This window comes from Neomonachus schauinslandi, chromosome 5 (genome assembly GCF_002201575.2).
Source record: "Neomonachus schauinslandi chromosome 5, ASM220157v2, whole genome shotgun sequence".
In the NCBI taxonomy this organism is placed as follows: Eukaryota; Metazoa; Chordata; class Mammalia; order Carnivora; family Phocidae; genus Neomonachus; species Neomonachus schauinslandi.
In genome coordinates, this window is record NC_058407.1 from 79,640,774 (window position 1) to 79,656,281 (window position 15,508).

Here is a 15,508-nt window from a genome sequence, read left to right on the forward strand (position 1 = left end):
GGAAAAGATGAACGACATCAGGACACAGGAACCACAAATTGCTTTCATATCTCACCTGTAGGACTGTTGTAAGAATTTAATGAGATGCTATCTAGGTCAGGCATTTAGAATAGTGCCTGGTAAGCATTCTGTGAAGCTTAGTTATTGTTGATGTCATTGTCATTACAAGGTAAATATTAATACTACAAGGAGAAGCCCAGTGAAAGTGAGGGTATGATGAAAACAACAGGTATGTAAGCCTATTTCAGATGAACTGGAGGTGAGCATGAAGGGAGATGGGAGTCCAGGAGTAATTTGCTATTTCAAAGCTCCATTACAGATACTAGATATCAAAGTCCTAACTTTTAGATATAATTTGAATGGTTTTTTAAAAAATTTGATTTTTTTGAAGGCATGCCAGTGCCGAAAGAAGAATACTCGGCGGTGGAGCAGATGTGTGATGAGTGAAATAGCAAATGAAAGCAGAGCAAATATTTGGCCATCCATTGTGGGAAGTTGCAAATACAGCAGGAAGTGGAAACAGCTTTCTTTTCACTGTGTTTAGTCTTATTTAGTGATGATAGCCTTCTTGGCACAGAAGAATGTAACCCTTGTAAGGAGAGAAGTCCAACATGAAATGATAAATTGGTATCATCTGCGCACAGAACGTTGAGAGTAAATTGTAGAGTCCCAGTTAACAGAAGCATAAAGTCTTAGATATGGAAGCAATTCTAGAGATCATCTAATATCAAATCTTCATTTGACAGGTGAAGAGATGGAATCCCTGAGAGGCTAAAAAAATGGTAGATCTTAGAGTAGAAGGTTAACTCTTTCGTTTCTCATCCAGGACTTTTCTACATAGATAATTGGGTTGGAAGTATATAGATAACCGGAAGAGAACAAATCTTCATACAGAACATATTTTTTTATGAGTTCCATTCCATGATAACCCTTACTTGACCACGAGAACCAATGCATATAGCCTCTGCTGCCACCTATTGTACGTGAACTATAATGGTAATGGGCAATGCCACCCTCTAGACATCTACTTTTTACTCATTCAGGAGAAAGTAAAACACCTGATGCATTTTTGATACTTGCCAAGTAACAGTTACAATAGTAATATTGATAATAATAATAGCAGCTGATGTTGTTTACTATTTAGATTGGGTCAGGCAGAATGCTAAGCACTTCCCATACATAATTTCACTTACTCTTCCTGACAATTCTGTAAAGTAAGCACTTCATCTTTATGGATGAAGATCTGAGGCTTTAGAAGATTTGCCCAATAATTCAGCAGTGGAGCCCATAAATATGTATTTTTTAACAAGCTTCTGAGGTATTGCTGATGCAGCTGGTCGTTGAGCAAGCACTTGAAACCACACATGTAGTAGAATTTGGAGTAAGGCTCCAAGAGAAGAGAGAAATAGGACTAACAAAACAAGACTGAAAAACAAGGTGCCTCATCATCAGGTGACAGACTTTACTCTTCAGAAAGACTGGATAAAAGTTAACAGTCATAACCAAGGTGGAGGCTCAATCTTAGGTATCTGTGTTGGGTGGGGGGCGCTGGTGCTGAGAGAAAAGAGAAGGCATGAGCGGCCATTTTGGTAATATAGAATCCCAAAGTCATGTTTGGTTAATCTAATTACAGTTCTGGATGAGTTATTTAATTGTAACTCTAGGAATACAGTTAAAATTTTGGTCAGGATGAGCTCAGTCTCTAACCTTCAGTTGTACACTTTGAATAGCTAGAAAGACTGAGAAAACAAAGTCAAAACTGAGAAGCATACTTGGACATCAGAACTGTCTGGAGAAGGAAAATCCTGTGCTGGATGTGCAAGTTCTCTAATACCGGATTTTGTCAAACAAAGTTTGGATGACTACTTGCCAGGAGCACTTCGAGCTGATTTAAAGGTGGATTAGTTGAGCGTTAACATTCCTTCCAAAAAAAATGATGGAGACGTGTCAAAGAACACAAGATCCAACTTGAAAGGACTCCCAGTGACCACATCTGCAGAAATTTTGAGAAAAAAAAGGGTTGACAATAATACAAAATAACCCATAGAATAAAATAAGAATCCAGGAGTCCATATGGATTGTGAGATGAGAAACCTCCTCCTTACAATAGTATTCTAATTAATTAATGTAGGAGGAAATAGGATAGCACCATTTGGCAAACGGCACTGTAGTAAGAATCATCAGTGGATGCTAAAATTAATAGGTGAATGTTAGATGAAAAAGAATAACGAGAAAGAGGTTATTGACATAGTCTCAAAGTATTTCACCCAACATACTGACTAATTACAAGAGGAAAAACAGTCGTGTGGAGAAATCACTCTAAGTGATCAACATTAATGTCACCAGTGATGAGACATAGCAACATGGGGCGCCTCTTGGTACAATGCACTGACCAGGGCATGGCATCCTGTGCCAAAAATACATAAACTGAGGAAACTTTAGACAAACCCAAAATAAGGGACATTCTTCAAAATAATTGGTCAGTAATGGTGAAGCTTACGAAAGATAAAGATAGAGGAATGGCTCAAATTCAAAGAGACTAAAGAGACGTGACAACTGATGTACTTACTATGTGACCTTAGTCCAGAAAAAGGATGTTAGTTGGGCACTTAATGAACTTTGAATAAGGCCTATAGATTAGATAAAAGTGATATATTATAATAAAACACATAGGAATAAGCTTAACCAAGGAGGTGAAAGACCTGCACTCTGAAAGGTATAAAACACTGATGAAAGAAATTGGAAAATGACACAAACAAATGGAAAGAGATTCCATGCTCACGGACTAAAAGAACCAATATTGTTCACAAAGAAATCTACAGATTTAAAGCAATCCCTATCAAAATACCAGCACTGTATTTCACAGAACTAGAAGAACAAGTAATACTAAAATTTATATGGGACCACAGAAGACCCTGAAGAGAAAAAGCAGTCTTGAGAAAAAAGCACAGAGCTGGAGGCATCATAATCCCAGATTTCAAGTTATACTACAAAGCTGTATAATCAAAACAGTGTGATACTGGCACACACATACAAAAACGGACACATAGATCGATGGAACAGAACAGAGAGCCCAGAAATGGACCCACGCTTACATAGTCAATTAATCTCTGACAAAGGAGGCAAGAATATGCAGTGGAAAAAAGACAAGCTCTTTGACAAATGGTGCTGGGAAAACTGGACGGCTACATGCAGAAGAATGAAACTGGACCACTTTCTTATGCCACACACAAACATAAAATGGATTAAAGATCTAAATGTGAGACCTGAAACCATAACACTCCTTCGAAGAAAACATAGGCAGCAATTCCTTTGACATCGGCCATAGAAACATTTTTCCAGATATGTCTCCTCAGGCAAGGAAAACAAAAACAAAATTAAACTATTAAGACTACTCCAAAATAAAAACCTTTTCATAGCAAAAGGAAACCATAGACAAAACAAAAAGGCAACCTACTGCATGGGAGAAGATATTTACAAATATATATCCAATAAGGGGTTAATATCCAAAATATATAAAAAAACTCAAAATATATTGATTTATGTATCAAAATATATAAATAACACCAAAAAAAATCCAGTTAAAAAATAGGCAGACAATATGAATATACATTTTTCCAAAGAAGACATCCAGATGGCCAACAGACATATGAGAAAATGCTCATTCATCATCAGGGAAATGCAAAGTAAAACCACAATGTGATGTCACCTTATACCTGTCAGAATGGCTAAATCAAAACAACAAGAAATAACAAGTGTTGGCGAGGATGTGGGAAAAAAGGAACCCTTGTGCACTGTTGGTGGGAATGCAAATTGGTGCAGCCGCTGTGAAAAATAGTATGGAAGTTCCTCAAAAAATTAAAAATAGAATTACCAGATGATACAGTAATTCAACTACCAAGTATTTATCCTGAGAAAATGGACACACTCATTTGAAAAGATATATGCGCCCCCATCTTTATTGCAGCATTATTTATAATAGTCAAGATACGGAAGCAAACCAAGTGTCCATCCACAGATGAATGGATAAGTGAAATAAGTCAGAGAAAGACAAATATAGTAGGATTTCACTCATATGTGGAATTTAAGAAACAAAATAAGTGAACACACAAAGGAAAAAGAGACAAACAAAAAGACAGACTCTTTTTTTTTTTAAAGATTTATTTATTTTAGAGAGAGAGTGGGGGATGGGAGAGGGGCAGATGGAAAGAGAGAGTGAATCTCAAGCAGACTATGTGCTGAGCATGGAGCCCAACACAGCGCTTGATCTCACGACCCTGAGATCATGACCTGAGCCGAAATCAGGAGTTGAACGCTTAACCAACTGAGCCAACCAGGCGCCCCCCAAGAAACAGACTCTTAATAACAAACTGATCATTGCTGGAGGGGAGATGGGGGAGGGAAATGAGTGAAATAGATCAAGGGGATTAAGGTAAGTACACTGATCTTGATGACATTGAGCAATGTACAAAATTGTTGAATCATTAGGTTGTTCACCTGAAACTAATATAACATTGCATGTTAATTATTCTTCAATTTCCAAAAAGAAAAGATAAGAATGGTGTATCATATTACTTTCTTGATATTGATCATTGTAATGCGGTTATGTAAGGTGAAATCCAGGTGAGGGGTATATAATAATTTTGCGTTCTATCTGCAACTCTTACATAAATCTGGAAGTGTTTTGAAATGAGAAGTTAAAAAAGAAAAAATAAATAAATATGAGGATTCTTGGGGCGCCTGGGTGGCTCAGTCGTTAAGTGTCTGCCTTCGGCTCAGGTCATGATCCCAGAGTCCTGGGATCGAGCCCCACAATTGGTCTCCCTGCTCCGCGGGAAGCCTGCTTCTCCCTCTCCCACTCCCCCTGCTTGTGTTCCCTCTCTCGCTGTGTCTCTCTCTGTCAAATAAATAAATAAAATTTTTAAAAAATTAAAAATAAAGATAAATATGAGGATTCTGTCCAACCGTAAAGTCCCTGGATTCTGGGTGTAGATGTTAATCATGAAATCACCTGGTAAATCCTGGGCCAAAAAAAAAAAAAAAAAAAGACCTTTGGTCAAAATGAGCCACCTTCCCCAACCCCAGACCCTCCTCCAGGCTTCTCCAGAGTCACTGTGTCCTCTGTGAGGACAGGGGGTTGGCAGAGGCAATGGGTTGTGTAAGCTTTCTCCAAGCATGTTTTCCAGCCTGATCACACATAAGCTGGGAATTACTTAGATCTGGTTCACTGTTGGGTTGTAATATTAACTGAGAGAATATTGTCTCCCTTCCATCAGAGTAGTGGTGTATAATAATTAAAAGGAGATACTTAGGGGAAGGTGATTCTCAGGGGATCAGCTTATAGTGCACTCCCTCCCCGACCCCTGCTGTAGATAATGGCCTTTCATTGCTGGGCTTTGAAGAGCTCAGATTGCATGATTTTATTTATTTATTTATTTGGTGGGGGGAAACACTAAGCAGTTGTTTTTATTTATTCAACTATAAAGACTACAGCAATTTTTTGATTCGTAACACCTTAGGTTAATGCTAATTAAATTGCTATAAACGTGGTTGAGGATCAGAATAGGATTCAGGAACAAGGAAGAACAATAACAACAAACATCTTCAAACTTTTTTTTGAAATACCATTTTTTCCTTTAATTAAATGCGGCTTTCCCATAGACTTCCCCAGACTGGTTTGCAGTCTAAGGTGGTCGGAAACGAGGCTTTGGGCATTCTCAAGAGACTGCAGGGTAAGCTACGGTGCCAAGCAGGAGACTGAAACCCTGCTCTGAGGCAATCTTAGGCATGTTCTGGAGGAGAGGCAGATTCTCAAACATTTCCTGGTGTTCCTTCCTTTTCACGAAATTTCCCCTTCCCTGGCTAATTCAGTGCAGTAAGAATCCCCTCACCGCCTTTCCTGGTTACACTGTCATGTAGAGGGAACCTGACAGGAATGTGTGGTTTCTGCTTGGACTGGAAAGGCAACTGGACTCGCTCTGATCCACCTCCTCCGGAGAGCCTGAACGGTAGGGAGGTGCCCAGGAAGGCCCCTTCGGGCCACTGAAAGGCCTGGTGTACCCGGAAGGGCACTGCTGACCCTTGGAAAATAGAAGACCTCTCAGCCTGAGGATGTGAACTCTTGAGGGCAGTTCCAGGTCGCCTCTCCTTTATCCCACACAATTCAACGTGTTAACTGGGCTTTAGGAAACTCATAGTTAGGTGTAGTAACAAAAAGTTTACGCATACCACTTTTTAGGCCATTCTAAATATTTTTGGCTTCTTCTGTCCTCATTTCCTCTTTACCATTTTTGGAAGGGAAGCCATTTTTTTCCCTTGACCTTTCCCAATGATATGGATTGATTCTGAGTGGTCATTTCCACCAGGAATCACAGGCCACTGAGGCCAGGTTTCCCAAGGGGGTGAGCTTGGTTTGCATTTATTCAGGAATGCAGGGCTTATTTGTGTGGCTATAGGTTTTGGTTTGGTCAATTGGTTTATTTATTTAACATATGCTTCTCTAAAAAGGAAACTTGTACCCAAAGTGGAAGAATGAGGTGTTGGTGGTTTGGGCTGAGAGCAGCTTTTCGTGCTAGAGAACATCCCAGATGTCCATTCAGAAGCTGAACATTGGCCATGCCAACTGTCCCTGCCCAGTTTGGCAAAGGCAGACTAGTTAGTGGAGAAAACTGCTGCCATGTGCATTTCTTATTTCCAGATAGCATATGACTTTTTTTTTTTAAATCAGGTTCAAATTTAGAGTGTAATTCTTTTTTTTCCCTCAAATGCTTTGTATTAAAGAAAGTTAAGTTCTTCAAGGTGATTTTAATTCATTCGATTTAATAACAACCATTGATGAAGTGTGGCTATGTGCCAGGCACTGTACTAGGCCCTACAGACACAGAAGTTGGTAAAGCTGTCCTTGTCTTCAAGGAGCTCATGATCTAGTTCAGGGACAAAGAAATGATTAAGGCACAATAGTAAAGACCACCCATGGATTTATGGATGGATGTCCACTTTAGCTGGATTGAGGTGGGGGAAAGAGTCTTATGAAGTTACATGGGAGGCAGAGAAATGGAGAGGGACTGGAGGTAAGAAGCAGCATGTTCTGTACAGTGAACTATACACGAGTCATGTGAGGTGGATAGGAGAGTTCCATTACATGACTTGAATTGAGGTCTCCAAATTGGCTGTTAGAACTTTCTTCCATAAAGGACAAAATTCATACTTTCTAAGATTTGAAAATATGTAGAGCGAATTCTAGAAAATTTTTCCATTATTAAAGGAACAATGCTTATTATAGAAAATTGATACAAATATAAAGTATTAAGAAGAGTTCCCCCCTCCCATCCTCAGTGGGTAAAAACTGGCTTTAACAATCCGTACTGTCTTCTCTAGAGTTTGTCAGTTTCAATTTATTAATTTTTGCATTAAATCTTCAGCTAAAAACCAATGTGACTATTCTTACAGAATATGATTACAAATTATTGACAATTGACAATTGGCAATATTGTCAATAGCCATTTTAAATAACTTTATAAGTTTATTTATAAGTTTATAAGTTTATTGATTTCACAAATACATATTTAGTATTAAACTACGTGCAAGGTACAACATTAGATTATCTTTGAGTTCTTTCTAAAAAGAGATCAAATGCCCAGTTTTAAGTGCATGGTTATAATTTCTTGTTTAATCAAGGGGAAATCTTGGCAAGCCAGATATTGCCTAGGAAAGAATAGTCAAGATGTGGTTAGCTTATCAGGCATTAATAACAATGAGCAGTGTAACTATAGGTGTCAATGCTAGGACTTTTAAAGTAAGAATGTCACACCAAGACACTGCTTATGAATTATACTGAAGAGTCCAGTGACTTGCTAAAAGTCATTAAATGTGCATAGATGTTGAAAGTTTTAGTAAACTTAAGAATGGCTCCACAACTTGGCAAATTTATAACTGGAGACTTAGTTACTTACTCAAAATGAGTTCACAGATTATGTTTTTATTTATTCATTTAATCAGTAAGTATTTACTTGTTGCTACATGCCACATACCGTGATAGGCTCAGAGATAAGAGATGATCCTCACTCTTACAAAGCTTACATTCTGAAGACATCCAAATAAGCATGAGAGAAAGTCGAAGGTCTGATTCTGTCCATGGCTCTTTGAGATCTGGGAAGTTGGTGGTCAGGTTATGTTTTGGTAGACACAAAGTGCTTATAAACCAACATTACAATAAACCTGAGTTGGGTATCCATTTTTTTAGCATTGCCAGAGGATGTGAATTAAGGTAATTTCCAGAGATATGTACCCCTCTTCTTTCCCCTTCCCCAAAGTCATCTTATCAGATCATAAATCTGGTGAGAGGGGTAGCACACCCAGGTGGCTCAGGTTAAGCATCTGACTTCAGCTCAGGTCATGATCTCAGGGTCCTGGAATCGAGCTCCTGCATCAGCTCCCCGCTCAGCGGGGAGTCTGCTTGTCCCTCTCCCTCTGCCCCTCCCCCTCCTCCCTCCCCCCACCCACAGGCTCATGAACTCTTTCTCTCTTGCAAATGAATGAATGAATGAATAAACAAACAAACAAATAAATAAATAAATTTGGTGAAGGGGTTAGATCAGATCTCTCTTCCCGACCATCTTTCATCACTCTTTGCTTGAGTCAGTGTGGTAAGGGCAAACATTGCAAAAATAAACATGTCTAAGCTAATGCTGTTTGCTACCTGACTTTTGTTTTGTTTCTTAATGTCTGACAGGCTCTTCCTACCTACTTTTGATCTATTAGCACTCACTACAAACTAAAGGCTTACACAGAATTCAATGAAGGAATTCAGATAATCCCAGGGTTTAACTGATAATACAAAAACTCTACACACCAAAGCACTTGTGGTATTTTGCATGCAGAAGTGAATTTTATAAATAATAGAAACAGTCCAAAAGAAATAACTAGTGGAAAATCTCCATTTTGTTGTTTCCCCTGTGACTTCATTAGCCAATAAGCATGTGTTTGAGGTCCTATAGCTGATCTAATCAGCCCAAGAATGTGGCCCCTTACTTTACTTTAGCAATACAGCACCACATGACCTTCAACCGGGGATTCCTTAAATTCACATAGTCAGTGCAAACGTCAATGAATTATACTTTTTTTTTTAAAGGAGATATATTTTTAAACTTCTTTTGGGCAATTTATAAAGAAATTTTGTGTTATGGGGTTCATTTTTTAAGTATTTGGAACTTTTGTTTTCTGATGATTTTTGTTTTGTTTTGTTTTCTGATGATTTAAAAGCTCAACTTTTTTTAGAGCTTGAGTTGGCTTTCTAGTACATACACTCATACATATACACATACATCATATACATTTATACACATATATATTTTAACAGATAAAGCTTGTATCTATTTTATTAAAGACTGGATATTTTACATTCTGAATTCTTTAGAGGAATCTGCAGTATAGAAACTTTATGACAATGGAACAAAACAAGGTATGAGTTCAGTTACAAAATCCTTGGTTTCATATGATTTAACTGTACATTTAACACTCATTAACCATAAATTTTGAATTAAAGTTCCCAAGTGAGATACATTAGCAGAAGTATTTAACATGTAACTCTCATAGGAGAGAAAGATGAACAATTCTCAGAGTTAACGGAAGCTACATTAACTAGTGAGTATTTTAACATCCTGAAAGTAATCACAAACTTTCTGGAAATGCAATGAATATTTGCATTGAGTAATGAGTAATGTGTTCAGAGACATTTCCTCTAAATATACAGTGTGTAGAGTGGGTTGTTATGAAATTCAGTGTCTTATGGTTTGATTTGCTATGTTACATAAAGTAGAGTGGCAAGGATTTTAACATTTTCTACTTTTGTTCTTAGTAAAAATAAACTTCTTTCTCATATTACAGGTACACTTTCTCCGTTGTTCTCAGTTCTTCTTTGGATAGCAGTTGCAGTCTGCACATCTATGCTGTTTTTCTTCTCCAAGCCTGTGGGTATTCGACCATTTCTTGTGTCAATAATGCTCAGATCAATATATACAATAGGTCTTGGGCCTACGTTAATACTTCTTGGTGCAGCTAATGTAAGTATTTTATTTAGCTTTGTCCTTTTGTAAATTCATTGAAAAAGTGTACTAAATGTAAAAATGTAGCTATATATTTTAATTTGTGTATACATAGTAAATTCTTGTTTATTGTGAATTCAATTTAATGAGAGTTTAATTTGTACATTTGTAATTTTGAGAGAGAGAAAAAAATGACAAGTAAAAATTTGATATATTTAAAAAGGTGGCATTTGGGGCATGACCCAGTTCTGCAATCAATTTAATCCAATCCAGTTTTAATGCCTTCTGTATCCTATACCCAAAGATATTGACAAAAATGACTCTAAGCCACTGTTAACATCCTAAAGTGACTTCTAAATCACCCAAGAAAGATTAAATTATAGTTGGCAGAGTTTTAGAAGTGAGTACCTTTTATAAAATGACCAAAGAAAAAGGATTGCTATATGAGAAAATATGAAATTTGGCTCTTTTTATGTGAACAAAACCCATAAACTTGTGAAAGGCATCGATGAGATTAATATTTTTTTTCACTAAATTTTAAAATACTGGAACAAGGGAGCATATTTCAAATCCTCAGTTGTTAAGTTGAGAATAAGTAATCAGAGCGCTATTCCAAATAATAATAATAGTACCCAAGAGATAAAATTTTAAAGGGACTAGACAGCTTTCTACATGGCATATTCATAAAGGGATATTAAAAGAAGGGTAAATCATCAGGTTAATGAAAAAAAAATGTCCAGGTGCACAAATAAATATTGTTAATATGTCTGCTGAATCCCTAAAGCACTGTCTCTATCTTGTATGGGGTTTCTAACATAGTGTCCTATATTCTGGTATCTGCATATATGCCTTATCTTCCCTACTACATTATACAGTTCTTTTTTTATTTTATTTTATTATGTTATGTTAATCACCATACATTACATCATTAGCTTTTGATGTAGGGTTCCATGATTCATTGTTTGCGTATAACACCCAGTGCTCCATGCAACACATTATACAGTTCTTAAGGATAATGATTGATCATTCAATGTCTTGGAATGTCTTTGGTATCCAACAAATGTTTCTTAAATAAATTAGTATTCACAAGTGAGTGAATGAATGAGTGAAAAATTATCTTTGTATCCTTATACATTTACAGTGCCTTGTACATGAAATACATAGCAAGTATTTATTGAAAATGAATAAATGAAATAGCCAGCCAAACTTTTGAGAATTATAAAGCTGAGCTAGAATGACCAAGTCTGTGTTTCTGACCACTATTATATTATACTTCCTTGAAAATATGACATGATGTAAATGACAGCTCCCAGTTAACTAGAACATTCAGGCAACCAAATTACCAGTTATTCTTCAATCACTGTTAATAAAGGGAAGTGTACTATACATGCAAAGAGGTCTATCAGTAAAGAATTCTGTCAAGTACCAAATACAGGATTCTTAAGTTTCTTGAGGGCAGAGGTTTTCACGTTCATAGGTATAATCCTGCCCTCTTCACTCCCTCACTCCTGACTCCATTTTTCTCCCACTTAATCCCTAGCACTTAAACATTCAAAAATTCTTTACATGAACTGAACTTGTACTTTGAGTGTTTTGGAAACCAAGCTAATCGAGGAATCTTCATGTATTTATCTAAATTCTTCTAACCCTATTAGAAAACTTGAGTTAGGTAAGTCCAACTTATTATTAAAAATACATTGAATATTGAGCCAAATTATTTGAAGAAGCAAATAATGTTCCTAAACTGGCAGCTGGTCCTCAATAAGACATTAATTCGAGAGAGAAAACCCAAGTTTGATAAGTTGAAATAATAGCTAGATAGAGTTGGGCCAGAAATAACAAGCATTTATTCAGCCTCTGTTATCTGATAGACATTGAAACTACCAAGAAGTAGAGGATGTGGTTCTTGCCATACAAAAGCTTCAAGAATGAATAAAGAGATAAGGAAAAACATTTTAATGTCTATTGGGGAAACCAAAAACATTTGGAGTTATTTCTCCTTTCCCCCTTAGGGGACAGGATAAAAAATAATCTCTGCCTGGTTTGGTGAAAATAGTTCCACCATAGGAAATGACAATTCATATAAGAGGCAACTTTTATACTTGAAAAGAAATATATGTGGAAATGTATCTCTCTTATTAACTGTATGAATCTGTGGGTACTCTCATATCTCTCACAGCATAAAAAACCCATTTGCACAGCCCCCCAAACAATACATTACAATTTGCCAGTTCAGGGCATTTTGGCAAAGAAAATATCAGCTTTAATTTGGAACAAACAAATTGGATAGAATAATTGTGATTTCGATAATATGGATATTGATAGTTTTTATCTATAGTTTTGATATTGTACAGATTAATAAAATGTCTTAGCACGTAATTATCTATCTTAACTTTTGTCATAATAAACTTATTATGTGGCTTACTATTTCCCAGGGGGCAGGAAAAAAATTAAATGAAAACATAAATCAGTCACTTTTCGTAAGTTAGGTTTTAATATATTTATTAATTTGTACTTAAAAGTTTGCATTGTTTGACAGGTAAAACTATAGGTACTAAAATTATAGGTATCAGAAGCAGGAAAAACAAAAGAAAATATCTACCTGACAGTCAAGGCTTAATGAGAATCAGAATTCTAGACCATAGGCAAATTGAGCCTCTGAGTTTCATTTTTCTCATCAGTGAAATGAAGATGTTGAAGCCTAGTCTGCACTCACCAGTTGTTAAGAAGATTGGTGGAGAAGATTAGTGTGAAGCTTTAGAGCAGAGCAATAACAGTGATGATATAATAGCAACAAAGGCTACTGTTTATCAAGCTCCTAACATGTGAAGTACCATTTAATTGTGAAACATCGGTATCACAATCGTAACAGTATTTGTATTTTGGTTCACAGAGGGTTGTTTGTTTCTGGACTCAGTGTCTTTCATAATGTCAGGCAAATGTAGAAAGTTGCTTTTCTGGAAAAGGAATCAAGTGGAAGGAAAAACCTCAATCTGTGTTCTGAGCATTTAGTATTATCAGTTTCTGTTTATTAGGATGCTTCATTTTTATCATCTTTACTCATTTCTAACAATCGAAGTTTTGATTCGATTGCAACTAATTTCTCCATCTTGTCACAAGGGTTATCTCAATGTTTGAGATGTTTCAAAAAATTCAGATGTTTTTCTCTGTTATAAAGCATATCTTATAACCCAGTACAGTTTTCTTCTCACAGTCTACATTGCAATGGAAATTAAGATATTATTTTGGCAAATATAAACACACATTTTATAAATTTTAGATCACCTAATATTTCTATACCACTAATAATGATAATATTCCCAGTCATGTGGACATTATATAATCTGTTTAACCATTAATTTTTATTGTTTAGATTTTTAGATATTTTTCATAATAAATAATGCAGTAAATACCTGTGGAAGATCTTTTAATATCTTCTAAACACTTCTTATGTACAATGTTTTTTTTCTTTTGTAGTAGTGCCTGGAAATGTGTAATTTATTTAATGGCATTTATAAATTATTTGCCTTTCTTACAGTTATTTGTAATATGGAAATGTTCCCTTATGCTGAAACTTGGTCTCGCCATTTTGCAGAGAGGAGAAGCAAGTGGAGTTTAGCAGGTAGCTGTCTATTAGCAATAAGCCACAGTGTTCACATTTAATAGTATCATGCCCTTATTACTTACCTGCAGATAGTTTCCTGGGAGGGCTCATGTTACTGCTAATCTATAAGGTTGAGCCCCACCATATGTTCACTTAACATACACAAATTCAATTATATATTCTGAGACAAAACATTCATTCTCTCTCTCTCTCTACCCCTCTCTCTCTCTCTCTCTCTCTCACACACACACACACACACACACACTCTATTTTTCATATAATATGGTCACTGCATTCTCCTAATTCATTCTGATATTCAGTTGTAGTAGCAGGAAACTGCTTCAGTGCTGGGGGAAAACTAGAAATGTTGAATTTATTTAAAAAACAGTATAGCTTATACCACCCTTGTTTATTATACTGCTTTGTTGGCAATTTAAAAGATTTCCAGGGTGATGTTGGCCTGAAAATTTTGCCTTATGCTTTGACCATAGAAACTTACCCTGCCTAAGGTGTAACACTACTGAAATGGAGATTTTTGAATCAAATCACATAGATTTTAGTAAGGTTGATGTTGATGGCAATACAGTAATATGGTTAACATGTAGTTCAATAAATTCAGTTTTCCTTTTCAAGAAATACTAGACAGTATGTATGTATGTATGTATGTATGTATGTATGTATTTATTTATTTGGCTACAGTTTATTCCTGGAAAATAGGTCATTTTTTCCCATAGGCACAATGTAAGATAGGGATAGAATTCCTGATTAGGAACATAGAACCAATAAGACAAAAAAGGATAATATAAAGGCAGCTATAAATTTCTGTGATCCCATAAAATAGCAAAATTTAAAGGACACCCTATAGAATTCTAGAACTTTGAGTCACCTTAAGGATTATTCATTTCTAGGCATTTCATTTTAGAAATGAGTACACAAAATCCTATAGAGACAAGGAGGATCTACCAAAGCATCTGGTGGGTGGCAGAGCCAAGACTGGAACCCAGATGGCCCAACTTCTAGTCCAGTGTCCTTCCAGTATACTGCACTGTTAAAAGTCCTACAAAGACATATCAATGAATTATGAAGTATTTATGAAAACAGTACAGGACAATTAATTTCCCCAATTAAAATTAATTAATTTTGTTCACTCTACATTAATAAATGAACATTAATTTTGCTTTTGTTTTTAGAAGACCTACTGGTAAATCATCTTTGTAAAAAAGACTGTTGGAGGGGAGGTGGACAGGGGGATGGGCTAAATGGGTGATGGGCATGAAAGAGGGCACTTGTGATGAGTACCGGGTGTTATATGTAAGTAATGAATCACTAAATTCCATTCCTGAAACTAATATTGCACTATGTGTTAACTAACTAAAATTTAAATAAAAACTTGAAATATTTAATTAATTAATTAATTAATTAATTAATAACTGCACAAAAAGCTTACATTGATACTGTTTCCCTACCCCATTCCCCACTTTTTCCCCCACCATCACACAGTTCACCCCATCCTCAACAAAACATACACGAAATGCAATTTTGAAGAATAGATGGAGAAAGATATAAATATTGTGGGACAGTTATGGTCATTTATATTGGTATTTGTATGCTGATTCAAGAGTCTTTTCAACACCAAATTAGAAAGGGCTGGTCTTTTAGCCACCTTGCCCAGTTCCCACGCCCTCCATTTATCATTGCCCACATGGACCCTTGCCATAGAAACAAGATTGCCTACATAATGACATTGACAAATGAAGGACTGGTTAGACAACTTCAAGTAAGTCATGACATGAAAAGGGAGAATAAGTTTTTGTAATGTCTTCATTCCCATAAATATCCCCAGCTTTCATGGAAATGCTCT

The 15,508-nt window shown here is 36.1% G+C and overlaps 1 protein-coding gene across 1 annotated transcript in view; it reads left to right on the plus strand.

Annotated features, from left to right (window-relative positions):
* Nucleotides 1-15,508, plus strand: part of ITPR2 (inositol 1,4,5-trisphosphate receptor type 2) — a 482,328-nt gene that overhangs the window by 384,970 nt on the left and 81,850 nt on the right. Inside the window, exon 49 of the mRNA XM_044915443.1 lies at nucleotides 9,886-10,061. Within this exon, the coding sequence (XP_044771378.1) occupies nucleotides 9,886-10,061 (176 nt within the window). The remainder of the gene's footprint in view (nucleotides 1-9,885; nucleotides 10,062-15,508) is intronic.